Source organism: Dermatophagoides farinae, chromosome 1, assembly GCF_024713945.1.
Source record: "Dermatophagoides farinae isolate YC_2012a chromosome 1, ASM2471394v1, whole genome shotgun sequence".
NCBI classification, from domain to species: Eukaryota; Metazoa; Arthropoda; class Arachnida; order Sarcoptiformes; family Pyroglyphidae; genus Dermatophagoides; species Dermatophagoides farinae.
In genome coordinates, this window is record NC_134677.1 from 1,826,609 (window position 1) to 1,842,780 (window position 16,172).

Below are 16,172 nucleotides of genomic sequence, written 5' to 3' on the forward strand. Positions count from 1 at the left end.
ACCGTTGTGTATTGTTTTCAACGGATCGTTTGGATTTGACGTTTCGAATCAGTTGCTATGGAAAGGCCATGCACACGGTCTTAACATTTTTGATCATCTCATGAAATTCCGCAAAGGAAAATTCGCCGTATCGGCCGATCTGTCAAAGGCGTTTCTGCAAATGAAAGTTTCAACATTCGGGTTAGTGTCTTCACCCGTGATATTGACATCGGTCACTAAAAAATTATTGTGTGAGCAAAATTTTGGAACTATTGCTAAATCCCAGATCAAACAGCATCATGAAATGTTATTGCATGATGGTATTGAAACTACCGTTCCTAATTTGTATCATATTGAAAAGAAATCTGTTTATTATTGTAAATTTTGTCAAATTGAAAAGCGAAAACCTGTCGATCAACCATTTACTCAATTACCATCAACCCGAACAAGTTTTGTTGCTCTTTTTGAAGCTGTATGTATTGTTTTATTTGATCTATTGCGATATCGGAACAGAAAAAAGTTTTTTGGTTTGTTGGCCACCGGTTTTGTTTCTCGTAATCATGATCTCTTGAAGAAAATTGAAAAACTATGGAAGCAAAAATATTTTGATTCATTAATTCAACGTAGGCGTAATGATTGGCCATTGAAATTCAAATTCTTTGAAATCTTCTACGATCGGTTACGGACATATCCTTTTTGGAATCGGCGGGGGAGTGTCGTGAAGTGGGTCGTCCTCGATGAACGGGCCAAGCAATTGGCGCAAATTCTACTGAAAAAGAGTGAGCGAGACTGTCTTAGCAAGAAAATTGTACATGTGTTTTGTTGTCAAAATTTTTGTATTTATTGTTTAGTTTTTGCTTTTTGAATTGTATTAAGATACAATCATTTAATAAACTACGTTTATTTAACTAAGAAAGTTGTCTTGGTTATTTCTTCACAGCACTTGTTGGTTATAAACAAGAGGTTCATATCTTTGATTGGGATACTTCCAGAAATTCAACGCTTGAAAAAGATATTATTCTGGATTCAATTTCAGAAAATTATCAAAAAATGAAAGTATCGGAATATTATTCACAGAAACATTCCAAAGAAAATGTATATAGAATATATGTAAATCATATTTTTTTCGATTCAAAAAGCTTGATTATAAAAACCATATTGATGTTTTATCTTTATAATAATAATTCTATATAATTTTTCAATAAAAAATTTCAAATTCAAAATTTTTAATTAATAATTTCGATAAAACCAACTTTGAATATTACTCTCCAATGTTGATGAGTGGTCGCCAATTTTGGAGGGTACTCGTCCCACCTTTTTTTCGGTGATAAGACAGCGCAACATGTGTGAAATTTCATCATCATCGAAAGAACAACTTGAATAATTTCTCATTTTTTTTATAATAAAAACAAACATCATAAATGAGTAATATATTAATTAATTAATTAATTACAAAAATGAGTTCAAGACCTAAACGTCAACGTAAACCGGCAAAAATTTTTGGCGATGTAGTGGACAATTCATTTATTTATTATGGTTCAAATTCAAAAAATTCAACCATAAGATATTATAATAATGGAAGAAAGAAAAGAAAATCGTCCGCATCCAAAACTAATGCAACGGGTAGTCAAAATCGAAAAATAATCATCAAAAATGATAAAGATTCACATGTATGTCTTATATGAAAACCCTTTGTTGAACAATTTATTTACATTTTATATCTGTACAAGTGTGAGTTGCCATCTTCCAAGCTTAAAATGGTCAAACGAATCGTTGTCAACAAATCGAAAACGAATAAAAAAATCACGTTAGAAGATATTGTATTACGATTACATTCATCATCAGTGCCTGAATCATTGCCTTGTCGTGAATTTCAATTTGATGATATCTATAATTTTATTACGAAAAAATTATACGAAAATGAAGGAGGGTAATTTTTTAAACAGTTTTTATTTTTGAAATACTGAAAATTTATCATTTTGTTTTTTCAAATCAGTTGTATGTACATAAGTGGTGTTCCTGGAACCGGTAAAACGGCAACATTATGTGAAGTTAAACGTAAATTGAATGGTGAATCAAAAAGATTACCAAAATTTAAATTCATTGAAATCAATGGAATGAAGCTTGCACAGCCGAATAAATTTTGTTCACATTTTCTAATGGTAATAAAATAATTGATTGATTGCATCATTGATTAATTGAAATTAATTTTTTTTCATTTTACAAATAGGAATTGAATGGAATGAAAAAGAACAATTATCAAGCTACTAATATTTTAACAGAAAGATTTAGTGACATGAATCTGTCGAAAGAATTTGTCATCTTATTCATCGATGAATTGGATTATCTTAAGACAAAAAAACAGGACATCCTTTATCATATATTTGATTGGCCGAATCGAAAAAATTCTAAACTAGTTGTATTGGCCGTTGCTAATTCAATGGATTTGCCTGAACGATTTATGGTCAATAGAGTTTCTTCACGTCTTGGATTGACACGTTTACTTTTTCATCCATATTCGTATAAAGAATTGGAAAAAATTGTTTTGTCCAAATTAGGAGATTTGAATGGTGTAGAGATTTTCGAACCAGATGCTTTGGAATTGATTTGTCGAAAAGTATCGGCCGTTTCTGGTGATGTACGAAGGGTATTGGATATTTGTAGACGTGCAACCGAAATAGGCATCATGAATGGAAATTCAAAAGTTACAATGGCCGATGTTGACAAAGCGCTCAAAGAAATTTTTCAATCAACAAAAACGATACGAATACAACAGGCATCGATACAGGAACAGATATTTTTACGTTCATTTTTACAAAATTTTCGTTCCACTGGTCTTGAAGAATATCAATTCATTGAACTATACAAAACTCATTCGGATATTTGTCATTTTGAAGGAAATTTCGTGCCAAACACAATAGAATTATCAAAAATAGTGGCAAATCTTGATCTGGCCAAAATAATTTTATTAGAACGATCACATTCTCATTTATATCGACGAATACGTTTAAATGTATCACCAGATGATATTGCATTCGCATTGAATCTAGACTTATAAAACTGTATATATATATGTTTTACTCATCAATAATTTATTATCATTTTAACTTTCATCAAGAATTCAAACATTCAAATAAATTATTAATCAGAAAAAAAATCCTGTCCAAGTTATATAGAATTATTATATATGACATCTTTATTTGAAAATTTCAAATCATACAAATCAAATTTACCTTTTCTATGAATGGTCTACCATTGTGAGAAAAGAAACAAAAAAAAATCTTTTGGGAGAAAAACAAAAAATTTCTATATAATAACAAAAACAAACGAAAAGAAAAGAAATTGTCGTTGATGATGTATTGTGTTTTGTTGTATGAGACGACGATGATGATGATGTCGTCGTTATTGCATCCAACCATGAAAAAATGATTATTAATACTCGTTTCTATTTGATGGGTTGATCGTCATTGTTGTCGTCATATTGTTATTGGTCAATATAAATGTCAGTATTTTTTTTTCGATTGTCATCATCAACATTGGATTCACATTGATGGCAATCGCGACAATAACAACGGATAAAACTGTTTTTTTTTAAATACATTTTTCCAAATGTTTTTATGTTGACATTTTCTTCACATATCTACTCTACTTAATAATTATTTAAATCTGTTAAATTAAAAGTATTTGATCGATTCAGGTGTATTTACATTTCGAATCCATTTGAAATGATTGCCAACATTCTTATTTCACATTCCGTAATTGAGTAAGTATTGTTTTTTTTCCTAATATTTTCTGTTTTAAACATATTGTGTAATTATTTTTAAAATTCCAAAGGTTTGCCTATTAATAATACGACAACAACAACATTGTACTATACTAACAAATATATAACGATGAAATTTGAGGTTCTTGTTAATGAAAAATTTATCGTACTTAAACATGGCACAAGTACAATATGGTGGCCACGTTTCATACAAACACCATTGGATCAACAAAACAAACCATATAATGAAACAAATTGTTCACTTGAAACAAAATCATTCCAGATTAAACCAGAATTTAAAATCATCAATGATGATTCTGTATTCGAAGATTTCACCTGCCATGGATTAGCGTATGGTTTGATTGGTCTATTCAATAATGATAAATTGATATTAATTAAACAATCAATTTCGATTGGACGATTACCGTTCGGTTCTCATGATGAAGTATTCAAAATTCAAAAGATTTCCATCATATCATTGTGTGGAAAGAAAAGCGAAACATCTATCGATCTTGGATTAGATGAATGTTGTTCTGATTTCTGTACGAAACCGGCGATCGTAACGCCTACAAATCCACCATTTATTCAAGCTTCATTTAAAGATTCGATTATCGATGAATCGAGCATAAAATTCAATACGACTTCATTCGCACAAAATCCACAAACATTAATGTCGACTGGTAGTGTACAACGTACATGGAATCAGCTTAAAATGACTGCTTCAAATGTAAAGCCAAAAGTCAGTTCAATGATTACAAATGCCAATAATCAACAAATGAATAAAATGGAAGAAAAAGAAAAATTTGATCGCCGTTTAACTGAAGAAGTTTACAAAATGTTTAATGAAACGAATTCGTTTTATTTCTCACTTACTGGTGATCTAACCAATTCTGTACAAAGACAACAAAAAATTCGTCATACATTGGAATCAAATCATGATCCAAATGATATACGTATCGTACCACTTTGGAAACGAGTCGATGACCGTTTCTTTTGGAACAAGTACATGTTGGAACCAATAATGGAAATTATAAATGATGGTGACGGACAACATAAATGCTATAGTCATATATGGATATTGCCAATTATTCAAGGTTTTATACAGATTGAAAAATGTTGTTTTGATTTATCGGAAAATTATCCGGTTGGATGTATGCCAAATATGGCCATTCCAAACACTAATCAAAATGATGATCAAACAGAATGTGATAGGAAAGTTGTTGATTCATTTCTCGAAACACATGATTATTATTGGATGGCTTTAATTTCAAGACGTAGTCGTTTTCGAGCCGGAACTCGATATAAAAAACGTGGACTTGATGAGAGTGGTACCTGTGCAAATTATGTGGAAACTGAACAAATTTTCAGTTATGGTTTCCATTCAGTATCATTTGTATGTGTCCGAGGTTCGGTACCATTATTTTGGTCACAACCTGGTTATAAATATCGGCCACCACCGTTGATGGAGCGTTCCGAAACGGAAAATCAAGAAGCGTTTCGAAAACATTTTGAACAGGAATTTGTCCATTATGAAAATCAAGTTGTTGCAGTAAATCTGATCGAGCATTCAGGTAGAGAAAAAGTTCTATGTGATGCTTATATGAATCATGTGATAAAAATGGACGATCATCGTCTGACATTTGTCACATTTGATTTCCATGACTATTGGTATGTAATAATTGGATTCGTATTGATAATTTATAAAGACATTTAATACATTGATTCATTTTTTTATTTTTAGCCGTGGAATGAAATTTGAAAATGTTTCCATTCTTATTGAACGAATCTATGATCTAATCAAAGAAATTCGATACTGTTGGATTGATAATGATGGTGTAATCTGTGAACAACGAGGCGTGTTTCGTATCAATTGTGTTGATTGTTTGGATCGTACCAATATCGTAATGACTGCGATTGCCAAAGCTGTAATGGATATACAGGTATAAATACTCATTTATCATGTGTGGATATTTGAATTTTTATTGTCTTTTTTTTCTTAACCAATTTAGCTTGTACGTTTAGGTCTTCTTCCTCCTGAAGGTCAATTATCAGCCAATTCAAGACGTGTTTTTCAATTAATGTGGGCTAGAAATGGTGACACAATTTCCCGACAATATGCAGGCACAGCAGCATTAAAAAGTGATTACACTCGAACTGGTGAACGAAAGCTTTCCGGCGTTGTTCGTGATGGTGTTAATTCGGCTAATCGTTATTATCTGAATCGTTTCAAAGATGCATATCGTCAAGCTGTGATTGATATAATGCAAGGAAATCCTGTTGACGAAAATCTTTCTTCACCAAATGAAAAATCGCCAAGAAAAAGTGGAGTTTCAAATAATTTGCTAATGAATAATGATCAAGAATATCATGAACGAATCAAAATGGTTATCGAAGATTGTAAAAAAATTCTTGTTCCTGAAGATGAAGTTATACTTGGTGGCTGGCCATTGGTCGATGCAGATCCAACCACTGGTGCTCCTTTGTCAACATTACGAGTAAATAACGAAATTCCTGAATGTGAAATGGATATCGTTCTGATATTGACCAAGGATTGTTATTACGTTGCTGATTATGATGATCAAACTGATCGGATAATCAAATATCAAAAAGTATTATTAGAAGATTTAGAAAAAATTGAAATCGGTGCCGAACCTAATTATCCTAATGGTCCATTCAGTTCAATGCGTGCGCAAAATTGTCCATTAATTTCTTATGCTGTTCGTTTTCATTATACTATTGGTAATCAAACTGGTTATTTTCACATGTTTCGATCGACCAATACTCGTTTCTTCAACAATATGGCCATTCCAATTCGAACCCGAGAAGAGTCACTTGAATCGTTGAAGGCCATTTGTGAATCATTTAAAGTGGCTTTAAGTGTCAAATCATTGAATGTTCCTTTCCTTGAAATGAGTCGTTTGGAACGAAGAAAAAGTAAAAGAATCTTGTCCGCGTCATTCAAAACGGAAACAAATGATAATATAAATCGTATGAAGAATTTATCCATTGATAATTCGTATATGGTTAATTCGAAAAAATTATTCACTGGTGTATATTCACATTTCTCTCGATTACGAGGAAAATTAACTGGCTCTTCAAATGGTCAACAAAATGTTGTCGGTAATCGATCAACACTACAAATTGATGGATTAAAAATGCGTGAAAATGATCAGCTTAGAAAATCATCGGAAGAATTAGATATTGATGAATCAGATGATGAGGATTCTATAATTAATTTACGGAAAAAACATGCCAACAATAATCAATGTTTAACAGAACGAACATTAAGTTTAGATTTGTCCGATTGTTCTGAATTTGGTTCGGAACAGATTTTACCACCAATAAGTGAAATATGTTCACCATGTTTAGATGATGAACCTATTCCAACAAAAGGAAGTATGGATCGTGTATTGGAAAGCTGTGGTATTTTAGTTACAAGTCCACCACTACATTATACACCTTCAGAATCTAGTTTAATTCAAAATGAATATGGGTCATCAGATGACAATAGTCGAATGAAATCTGTTCTTCATGATGTTGATGATTTTGTAATTGATTCGATGAAAAAAGCATCGTTAAGACAATTACGCAATAAAGCCATATCTCAATCACAAGTATCATTGATTCCATCATCAACAATAACAATCGATGCACAGAATTTACAGAAAAATGTGCACAACAATAACAATAAGGATTTGAATGATTTGTCAAGTGGCCATCAATCAAGCCGATGTATTTTCAATTCAGATTTGGCCTTAAATTCAATTATGTTACAGCCAGCACTTAAAATTGAAATGGGCAGTAATAAATTTAGCAACAGTAGTGACAGTATTAATGTAACAGATGGTGGTGGTGGAATTTTTTCCTTAGTAAATTTGCCTAATAATGATGCCGTAATAAATTATCCACTTATCAGTTCATCATCATTTGCTGCATTATCCTATCCGGAGGACAATGATTTCAAATCACTTGGTAGTGAATCAATATCAACAAAATTATATGAATCTTATTTGGAAAAGAATCCTATTACATCATCATCATCGATACGTGATGTCGGAAATTATTTGGACAACAACAATTCACATTCAATGTCTGGAGGTTTCAGTAAAGAAACATCACTTAGTTTTTCTGATTTAGCATTCAATGTATCACCGAATTCTGGCCTAAAAACATCACGAAGTTCGAATACATTACAAGTAAGTTGTTTATATACTGATTATATTAAAGTCCATTAGTCATTTCTTACTTTGTTTTTCAGTCTTGATATAAAAGTAATCATTTCTTTCTTTCTTTTTCTTTCGTTCATTTATTTACAAATGAAATATGTGAATAATAAAATATATATAAATCAAAGGTATCATCTGGAACGTTCATGTCCTTAAATTTACCTCCAACAAGTTCTGTTTCGAATCTATCAGTTTCAGATGACAATGATAATATACATCATCATCATCATCATCATCATCATTATGTTGATTCATCATTAAGCTCAAATTTCACATCATCATTGGGCGTTAAAAAAGATTTTGTTTTATCACCATTGACTCGTATAACGAAAGAAATACAGAATAAATTTGATCAACATCATCATCATTCTCGACAGTCAATTGATATGTTGGCACAAGTTGGTGTTCCACCACCATCACCACCACCACCCACTCAACAAAGATCACATGAACAAACACGAAGTAATATTATCGAAATCTGATTGTTGTGATCATTATTTTGAATACAATCTTATAGGAATCAATTATAATCATGAAATTCATGATTGGAACAAGAAAAAAAAGAAATATCATGAGATTCTCTTTCTTTCTTTATCACACATATATGTACATCATTTATTCAACATATTGAAAAAAAGTGTACTTTGTTTACGCAAAAATTAGTAGTATATTGTTTTTCATTAACCATCATTTTGAAAGAAAATGGAAAGAAAATTTTTCTTCTTCATATATAAAAATTGGCATTTTGTTTTCTCAACAAAAAAAATGTTCATCAAAATCAATCAAAATATGGAAAAAAGAAAAACTAATCAAAGTTATATTAACAATTTCAATACCTAATAATGCCCTCAGCATCCAAAAATAACAACTACTAGTCTATACAAATGGATTTATATATATATAAATGTTTTATGTTGTGTCTATGTGTTTGTTTATTCATTTGTGTTTTATGTTTATTTATCTAACAATTTTTTTTCTCTCTCTCTCTCTCTCTCTCGCTCTCTTTGTTCCCTATTTTGATAATAAATAAATAAATGATGGCTGATAATAACCATTAAATTTTTCAAAATAAAAAAAAATAAATTACCCAATAAATGATGATGATGATGATGTTGATATTTTTTTGAATTCAAAACAAAAACATAAAAAAAAATTATGATTAATTATATGATGATGATGAAATATGTGGCATAATAATAATAAAAAGATTTATCCTTTTTGTTTTGTTGGGAAAATTGATTTTTAATTAAATGTGTTTATTGTGTGTGTGTATGTTGTTGTTGTTGAAATTGAATACTTCCGTTTTTTTTGTGTGTGTGTGTGTGCGATATACACACTCAAATATTATAATGGCCATTATATTGGTGGAAACATTTATCCAAAATAAAATTATGGAATTTATTTTCTGATTCTTTTCTGGTTGAAACTTCAATATTTAAAATGATGAATAAATGTTTGACATGTTGGATAATAAATCTTTGCCTTTTGTTGTTGTTGTTAAAATTGAAAAAAAGTGATTCTTTTTCTTCTTCTTCTTCTTCATTTCTTTTATTTTCTTTCAAAATTCCATTCACATGTCGTTAATTATTATGAACGATTGACATTTACCATCTATGACTAGTGAACGCTAAAAAACAAATTGAAAAGAATTTTGATTTTAAATTCATTTTTTTTTTGTTTTATTTTTTGTTGTTGATGATGTAAAGATGACAATAATGGTGAAGTGTAAATGTGTGTGTGAATATAGAAACAAAAAAACAGTAAATAAAAAATTTTTTCCATAGAAATCTTTTTTTTTTGGGTATGTTGAAAGGCCATCATCATCATCATCAAAATGTATGGCAGTAGTAATTGTTTCACCATTAGTTGATGTGACCATTTTTCTCTCACTATCGCTACGTTTTACTTCATTTTCTAATTGTTTTCAACAAAAAAAAATTTCTAAATTTAAAAATCATCATGATCACACATTTTTTTATAACACACAAAAATAAACTTATAAACAAACAAACAAACAAACAAAAAAAATGAGAAGAAAAAAGTGTTTCAGAAAAAATCGGAAATGTAAATGAGTTTTTTTTTAAATTTTTTTTTTACTGAAAGGACAGAATTTTTTTTTGTTCCTCTCATTTTATATTCATTTGTCGATTTTGTTCGGTTCAACATTTTTTTTTTAATAATTATCATCATAATGTTTTCACACGCTTTGTTAGTTCGTTTATCATTACAAAAAACACACATAAAGAATCGTGTGTCTATGCAGTCATAATAACAAGTAGTTTTGAATGATTGTCGTTGACATTTTTGCATAAAATAAAATAAATGTTTGGGTAAATATTTGAGACTGAAGAAAAAAAATGAAAGAATTTTTCTTTTTTTCTTCCTGCATGTGCTTTAAATGAATGAATAAATGAATGAATGAATGAATGCCATGTCAAGAATTTTTTCTTTTTCTTTTGAACATTTCCTATGGTATATGTCAAATTCTTCCAAAAAAAAAACCCAAAATGATAATAATAATAATAATAATAAGTTTCAATCATTATTAAAAATTTTCAAACAAAGAAATTGAGAAAAAAAAATTTATTGTTTGATTACCCAAACACACACACACACACCTCTCTCATTTCGATCTAATACTGATGATCATTTTAGTGAATGGATTTTGATTAATTGTTGTAGCTGCCTGTTGGTTCATTGATGATATAATATACACACACACACACACACAGACACACACACACACACACACACACACACACACACACACACACACACACACACACACACACACAGACAAACATACGTTTTATATATAAAAAAACGGTAGTATATAAACATACATTACGATGAACTAAATCTGAAAAAAAAATTCTATAGTCATCATCATCATCATCATCATCATCAACAAGAACAACATCATTGAAAATTGGAACAATATTGCGATCACTCTAAAATACATGTAAACGTTATACAGTTATTTTGATTCCATATTTGGACCGTATTCTTTCATTCTCTCTTGTCTCTTGTTGTGTGTGTGTGTGTGTATGCTACTGTAGTGTTATTACGCACCATATAATAAATGGACAAATAACCATGTACAATACAACATTACGATAGATAGATTCTTCTTCATTTAGTGTAGAAACACCCACCAGAGAAAAAAAAACACACTCAAACAAGGAGGATAATTTCAAACAAATCAAGAATTGAATTTCATTTTGAATTTGCCTTTTCAAACAAGCGCACACCACAGCACACACACACATTGATATCAGAAAAAAAAATTCATACAAATCATCGAGGTTATTTTTTCAAGAATCAAATTTTTTTTCTTGACATTTTCCAATTTCATTTCATTTTTTTTCTTGTTGTTTCTCAAGAATTCTTCAAAGAAGAAGAAATTCAATCGTTTTTCTTCATCATCGTTATTAATTGATTGTCATCATATGAATTTTGCAAATGAATGAAATAAAAATGAACTGAAAATGCATAAATCATAAAAAGGTATGTTCATTTTGTTGTTGTTGTTGTTGTTGTTGTTGAAATAATTCATCATGATGATTAATTATTGTTAATAAAACAATGCAAATACTTGCAAAGTGTAAACCCGACAGTTAACGACAAAATGAATATAATAGGAAATTGTCTTTGAAAACGTGTCATTAGTCATATTGCATGATAGATATAGACAGATTATTCCAGTAGACAAGGGTAAACAAAAAACAACAAAAAAATTCTAAGAAAAATAAATTCAATTACGAAAAAAAAATTTGACATTTTCATTTGAATGGATTGGGCTTGACCTAATTCATAATTCTGGTTATTTTTTTTTGGTGGAATAATACACACATGTGTGTGACAGGTGTTGTTACGTCTTATTTCTGCCATTTATTCACCATGATTGTTGGAATAAAAAACGAAAACAGTGAAACAAAAAAAAATTATTTCAATTCTATTTGTCACATTCTGTTTTGATCATCACATATTTCTGATGATCATTCTCTGATTCATCAGTCATTCGTCATCATCATCATCATATCAATGATTTTTCATAAGAACTTTTCTTTTCTTCTCTTTTCTATACACACCATCACCATTATTATTATCATCATCATCAACATTTAAGAGTTGCACACTACCGTATTGCCAAAAAAAAAAAAATCAATATTTGTCATGGCAATTCAAAAAAGACAAGAACAAGAGTGAAAAACTTTTCTTTTTTTTTTCTTTTGCTTCTTTTGATCAAAAAGAAAATCTTTTGATTTCCTTTTTTTTTCTTTGTCGTTTCCCACATTCAACACACTCGCACACTGCAATATTGTTTGAATGAAAAAGAAAAGAAAAAGAAAAGCAAACATATCTTTAGATTATCATTATTTCACATTCCATTTGAGAATATTCTTTTCAATTCATTTATATTCATTTTAATTCATTTAATTTAATCATTTTGAAGAAAAAGTTTTCCATATTGTCGGCATGTTTAATCTTTCCTCTTGTTGTCGGTGTTGATGGTGTTAATATTCATAGGATGTTTTACGTTGAACTTTCGTTTTTTCAGAATTTCAATTTCATTTTTTTTTAAATTCTTTTCTTTTTCTTTCTCAACAGTAATTTCATCCAACGATAATACCCTGCTACTAATACGTTTGTTTTGTTTGTTTTCAATTCATTTCATTTCATCAATCGTCTGATCAGCATACAAATAAATTTTTTTTTTCACACATGTAAATTGATTGATGACAATATTTTGGCAATCAAGAAATTTTTAATCATTAACCCGTTATAAAAAATACATGTTCGAATTATCGAAAAATCCTCATCATCATCATCAGACACACGCAGTGAATTTTCATTTCCAACTAAATTCAATGTTTTTTCATTCTCAGCCAATGACTGAAAAAAAACTGATTTTCTTCTAACTAACGAAAAGTAAAAGAAAAAGAAAAAAAAATTTCGACGTAGCCAATATTTGTTGTTGTTTTTTTGTTATCTTGAAAATAAATGAATCAATTTTCGTTCATATTATTATTACACAATTAACAATTTGATCGACAATTCATTTATTGTTATTGTTGTTTTTTCTTATCAATTTTCTCACCAGAAAACATCATTCGTCATTATTTTATTTTTTTTTACAGAAAAAAAAGAACTTTTCCAGTTTGTGTTGACATATATAAATGAAGCGGTTCCATTTTTTAGAAAAATTTTTATAATAAAAAACAATCAAAATTGAACAGAAAAGAATTTTTCAAAATCCAATTCTAACTACGACGACGACGACGACGACAACATTGACATTCTTATTCTTCAATCGTGAGAATAAAGAATATCTCATCATGGAACAATATCAAAATCAACACCAACATCAGTACCAGCGACGACGACAACAACAACAACAAATGATCAATTGTTTATTGAGTAAAACAACACACAGTTATTTTTCTTCTCGGCCATTAATTAGCCTGAATAAAAATGGACCATCCAATCATATTAATCATCATCATTTGACAATATTGATTTTCACTATGACCATATTATTATTATCATTTCAAATGGTCAATACAGCAAAATATTTTGATTATGATGATTTTGATCGCAAGGTAAGCCAAAAACAAGCTCGTTTGTATTCTTTTTGAATAAACAAAAGAAAAAAACATTTTTTTAATAGTTTTTTTCCTCTGTGTGTATGTGTATGCGTGTGCGTGGGTGTGTTTTTGAAATTACATGAAAAATAAACATTTTGAAACTCTAATTGGATTGTCAAACTAACTAAATTGAATTTATTTCATTTTTTTTCCAAAAAAAAAAAATTAAAAATTTATAGGATTTACCAAAATGTCAAAATCAGAGATCAATTTGTGGATATATGCAAATGAATTCTGTTGGCATGAATAAAATACCCATATGTAAATGTGAAAATAATGATTGTAATCTTTGGTGGAATATATTCGATAATAAACGTATTGTTAAACATGGAAATGATTTCTATAAATTCTGTGGCCAAAGACCAAAAGATCTATTACCATGCCATGAGAATGAAATTGCATATATAAGCTATGGAAAAACTGATCTAATAACTGGAGAGAAAATATCCGATATACAAGAAATGATGTGTTTATGTAATGATGATTATTTATTGAGAACAAATAAAACAATGTTTGAAATGAACGATACAGCATACATTTATGGAACTGAACAAATTTGTCAAAAGGTAAAAAATAAAAAAAAAATTTTCAAATCATAGCATTATATTATAGGCTTAGATTTTTTTGAAATTTCATCTTTTTATCGTTAGTTAGTCATATGGGTATATGGGGTAGAATTCAATTTATTTTCAAACAATACACACAATTTTTCAATTCAATACTACAGGAAAGAAAATTAAATTGAATTAAACAGAATAAAAAAAATAATAATAATAATAATAACTAAATGCAATTTGAAATTGATTACAGGCACCCAGATGTAATCGTAAACAATTCTGTTTATCAATAACGGAAACAGCGGATACAACCATTGAAAGGAGACATTGCCGTTGTTCATCAGGCAAATATTGCCCTCAAGATTTACGTTTGGCATATGAAGAAATCAAAGAAGAAAGTGGTACAATATATAATATGAGATGTGTTTAAAATGAAAAAAAAAATAAATAAAATATCATGTTTGGAGTGTGTGGGTGTGCGTGTGTGTGTGTGTTTGATTACGTATCGGTTTCACAGTTTCAACAGTCAATTCATTAATTTATTCCAACAAACAATCATTGTTGATTACCAATTTGGTTCCGTTTTTTTATTATTATTTTGGTTTTTTTTTTTTGGTTTTGGTTTTGTGTCAACACACCGACACACACACACACACACACACAATGAATCACTCGTCATCAACAACAATAACAATATATGGTATATTATTATGAAGTTCATGTTATTTGTCCCTTGTATTCATTAAATTACATTTCATTCATTTCAATTCATTCATTACATTCTATTCCATCCTATTTCATTCAATTCAATTCAATCAAATAAGTACAAACAAGTAAAAAAAAATAGCAAAAAAAAAAGACATTTCACAATTCAATTTTCAAGAATACACACACACACACACACGCACTAATGGACGACAATTTTTTTTTTTTGTTGTTGTCATCATTCCCGTATGTTTTCTGTATTTTTTTTCCATTCTTGAGAATGATGATGATGATGATGGTGGAACCAACAAACAAAAAAGAAATGGTAAAATTATTGTTTTTACTTGGTTTTTTTTCCACAAATGTAAAATAAAGCTTAACAAACACACAGTACCATTAAAGTAATAAAATAATTACAAAACACACACACACACTCACTCACAGACACAGACACAGACACAGACATTGAACATCATCATCTTTAAACGAATAATATTTCCATTCACTCATTCGAGTATTATATTTACTGTTTCATTTCCGTTTTTTTTGTCTTCTCTCTTTTGTTTTTGGTTTTTTTTTTTTTGATTATTAATTAATGACTGTTCACCTTGCTATTAGGTAATTCACTTTTTTTTGTTTTTTGTGTGTGTGTTTGTGTATTGAAAACAACAAAACCATCACAGCGACCTCAATCACAATCGACATTATTATTGAATCATAATCCAAAATACAAAATTTAATTGAATTCTTCAACAACATAAACACAAATACAAAGCACAGAATTGATAAAAAAAAATAATGATTAGAAATTAATTTAGCGAAACAACAACAACAACAACAACAAAAATCTTTTTTTTTTCTCTCTCTCTCTCTAACTCATGAATTTCGATGATAAAATTTGAAAACAGAAACATGAATGATGATAAAATAAAAATATTAAATCTTGATAATATATTCTTGATGAATTCACTGAATTTGAATACTTGTTTTTGGTCTCATTTTCATTACATTTGATTGAATTTAATTAAATTTACAAACACACTCACACACACACACACACACACACCCACATGAACAAAAAACACCAGAATTTTTTTTCTTTGTGATAGGTTGTTATGGTAAATTATGACAAGATAAAAATATGGTTGCTAGAATTCATTTTTTATTTCTAAATAAAATTAATCATAGTATAAATAAAACGTGAAATTAAAGTTAATAATATAAACAACGACAACAAAAATGAAGAAAAAATTGTGGTATATAAATTCATTGAATTCATTGAAAAATGTTGATC

At 29.1% G+C, this 16,172-nt stretch overlaps 3 protein-coding genes across 3 annotated transcripts; all 3 read left to right on the plus strand.

Annotated features, from left to right (window-relative positions):
* The first annotated feature begins 1,235 nt into the window (after positions 1–1,235).
* On the plus strand, positions 1,236–3,136 carry LOC124492680 (origin recognition complex subunit 1). The gene is made up of 4 exons (XM_047055642.2): positions 1,236–1,649; positions 1,710–1,909; positions 1,976–2,141; positions 2,210–3,136. Exons 1-4 carry the CDS (start codon positions 1,437–1,439, stop codon positions 3,035–3,037), a joined length of 1,407 nt encoding a protein of 468 aa, XP_046911598.2. The 5' UTR covers positions 1,236–1,436; the 3' UTR covers positions 3,038–3,136.
* A 114-nt stretch (positions 3,137–3,250) lies between these two features.
* On the plus strand, positions 3,251–9,063 carry LOC124492678 (phosphatidylinositide phosphatase SAC2). The gene is made up of 5 exons (XM_047055640.2): positions 3,251–3,742; positions 3,814–5,410; positions 5,484–5,682; positions 5,752–7,938; positions 8,097–9,063. The coding sequence occupies exons 2-5, from the start codon at positions 3,873–3,875 to the stop codon at positions 8,448–8,450; spliced, it is 4,278 nt and encodes a 1,425-aa protein (XP_046911596.2). The 5' UTR covers positions 3,251–3,742; positions 3,814–3,872; the 3' UTR covers positions 8,451–9,063.
* A 1,998-nt stretch (positions 9,064–11,061) lies between these two features.
* Positions 11,062–14,626, plus strand: LOC124492150 (U-scoloptoxin(11)-Sm7a-like). Its single transcript, XM_075735362.1, has 4 exons — positions 11,062–11,475; positions 12,580–13,571; positions 13,796–14,182; positions 14,427–14,626. Exons 2-4 carry the CDS (start codon positions 13,308–13,310, stop codon positions 14,601–14,603), a joined length of 828 nt encoding a protein of 275 aa, XP_075591477.1. The 5' UTR covers positions 11,062–11,475; positions 12,580–13,307; the 3' UTR covers positions 14,604–14,626.
* Positions 14,627–16,172: the final 1,546 nt, after the last annotated feature.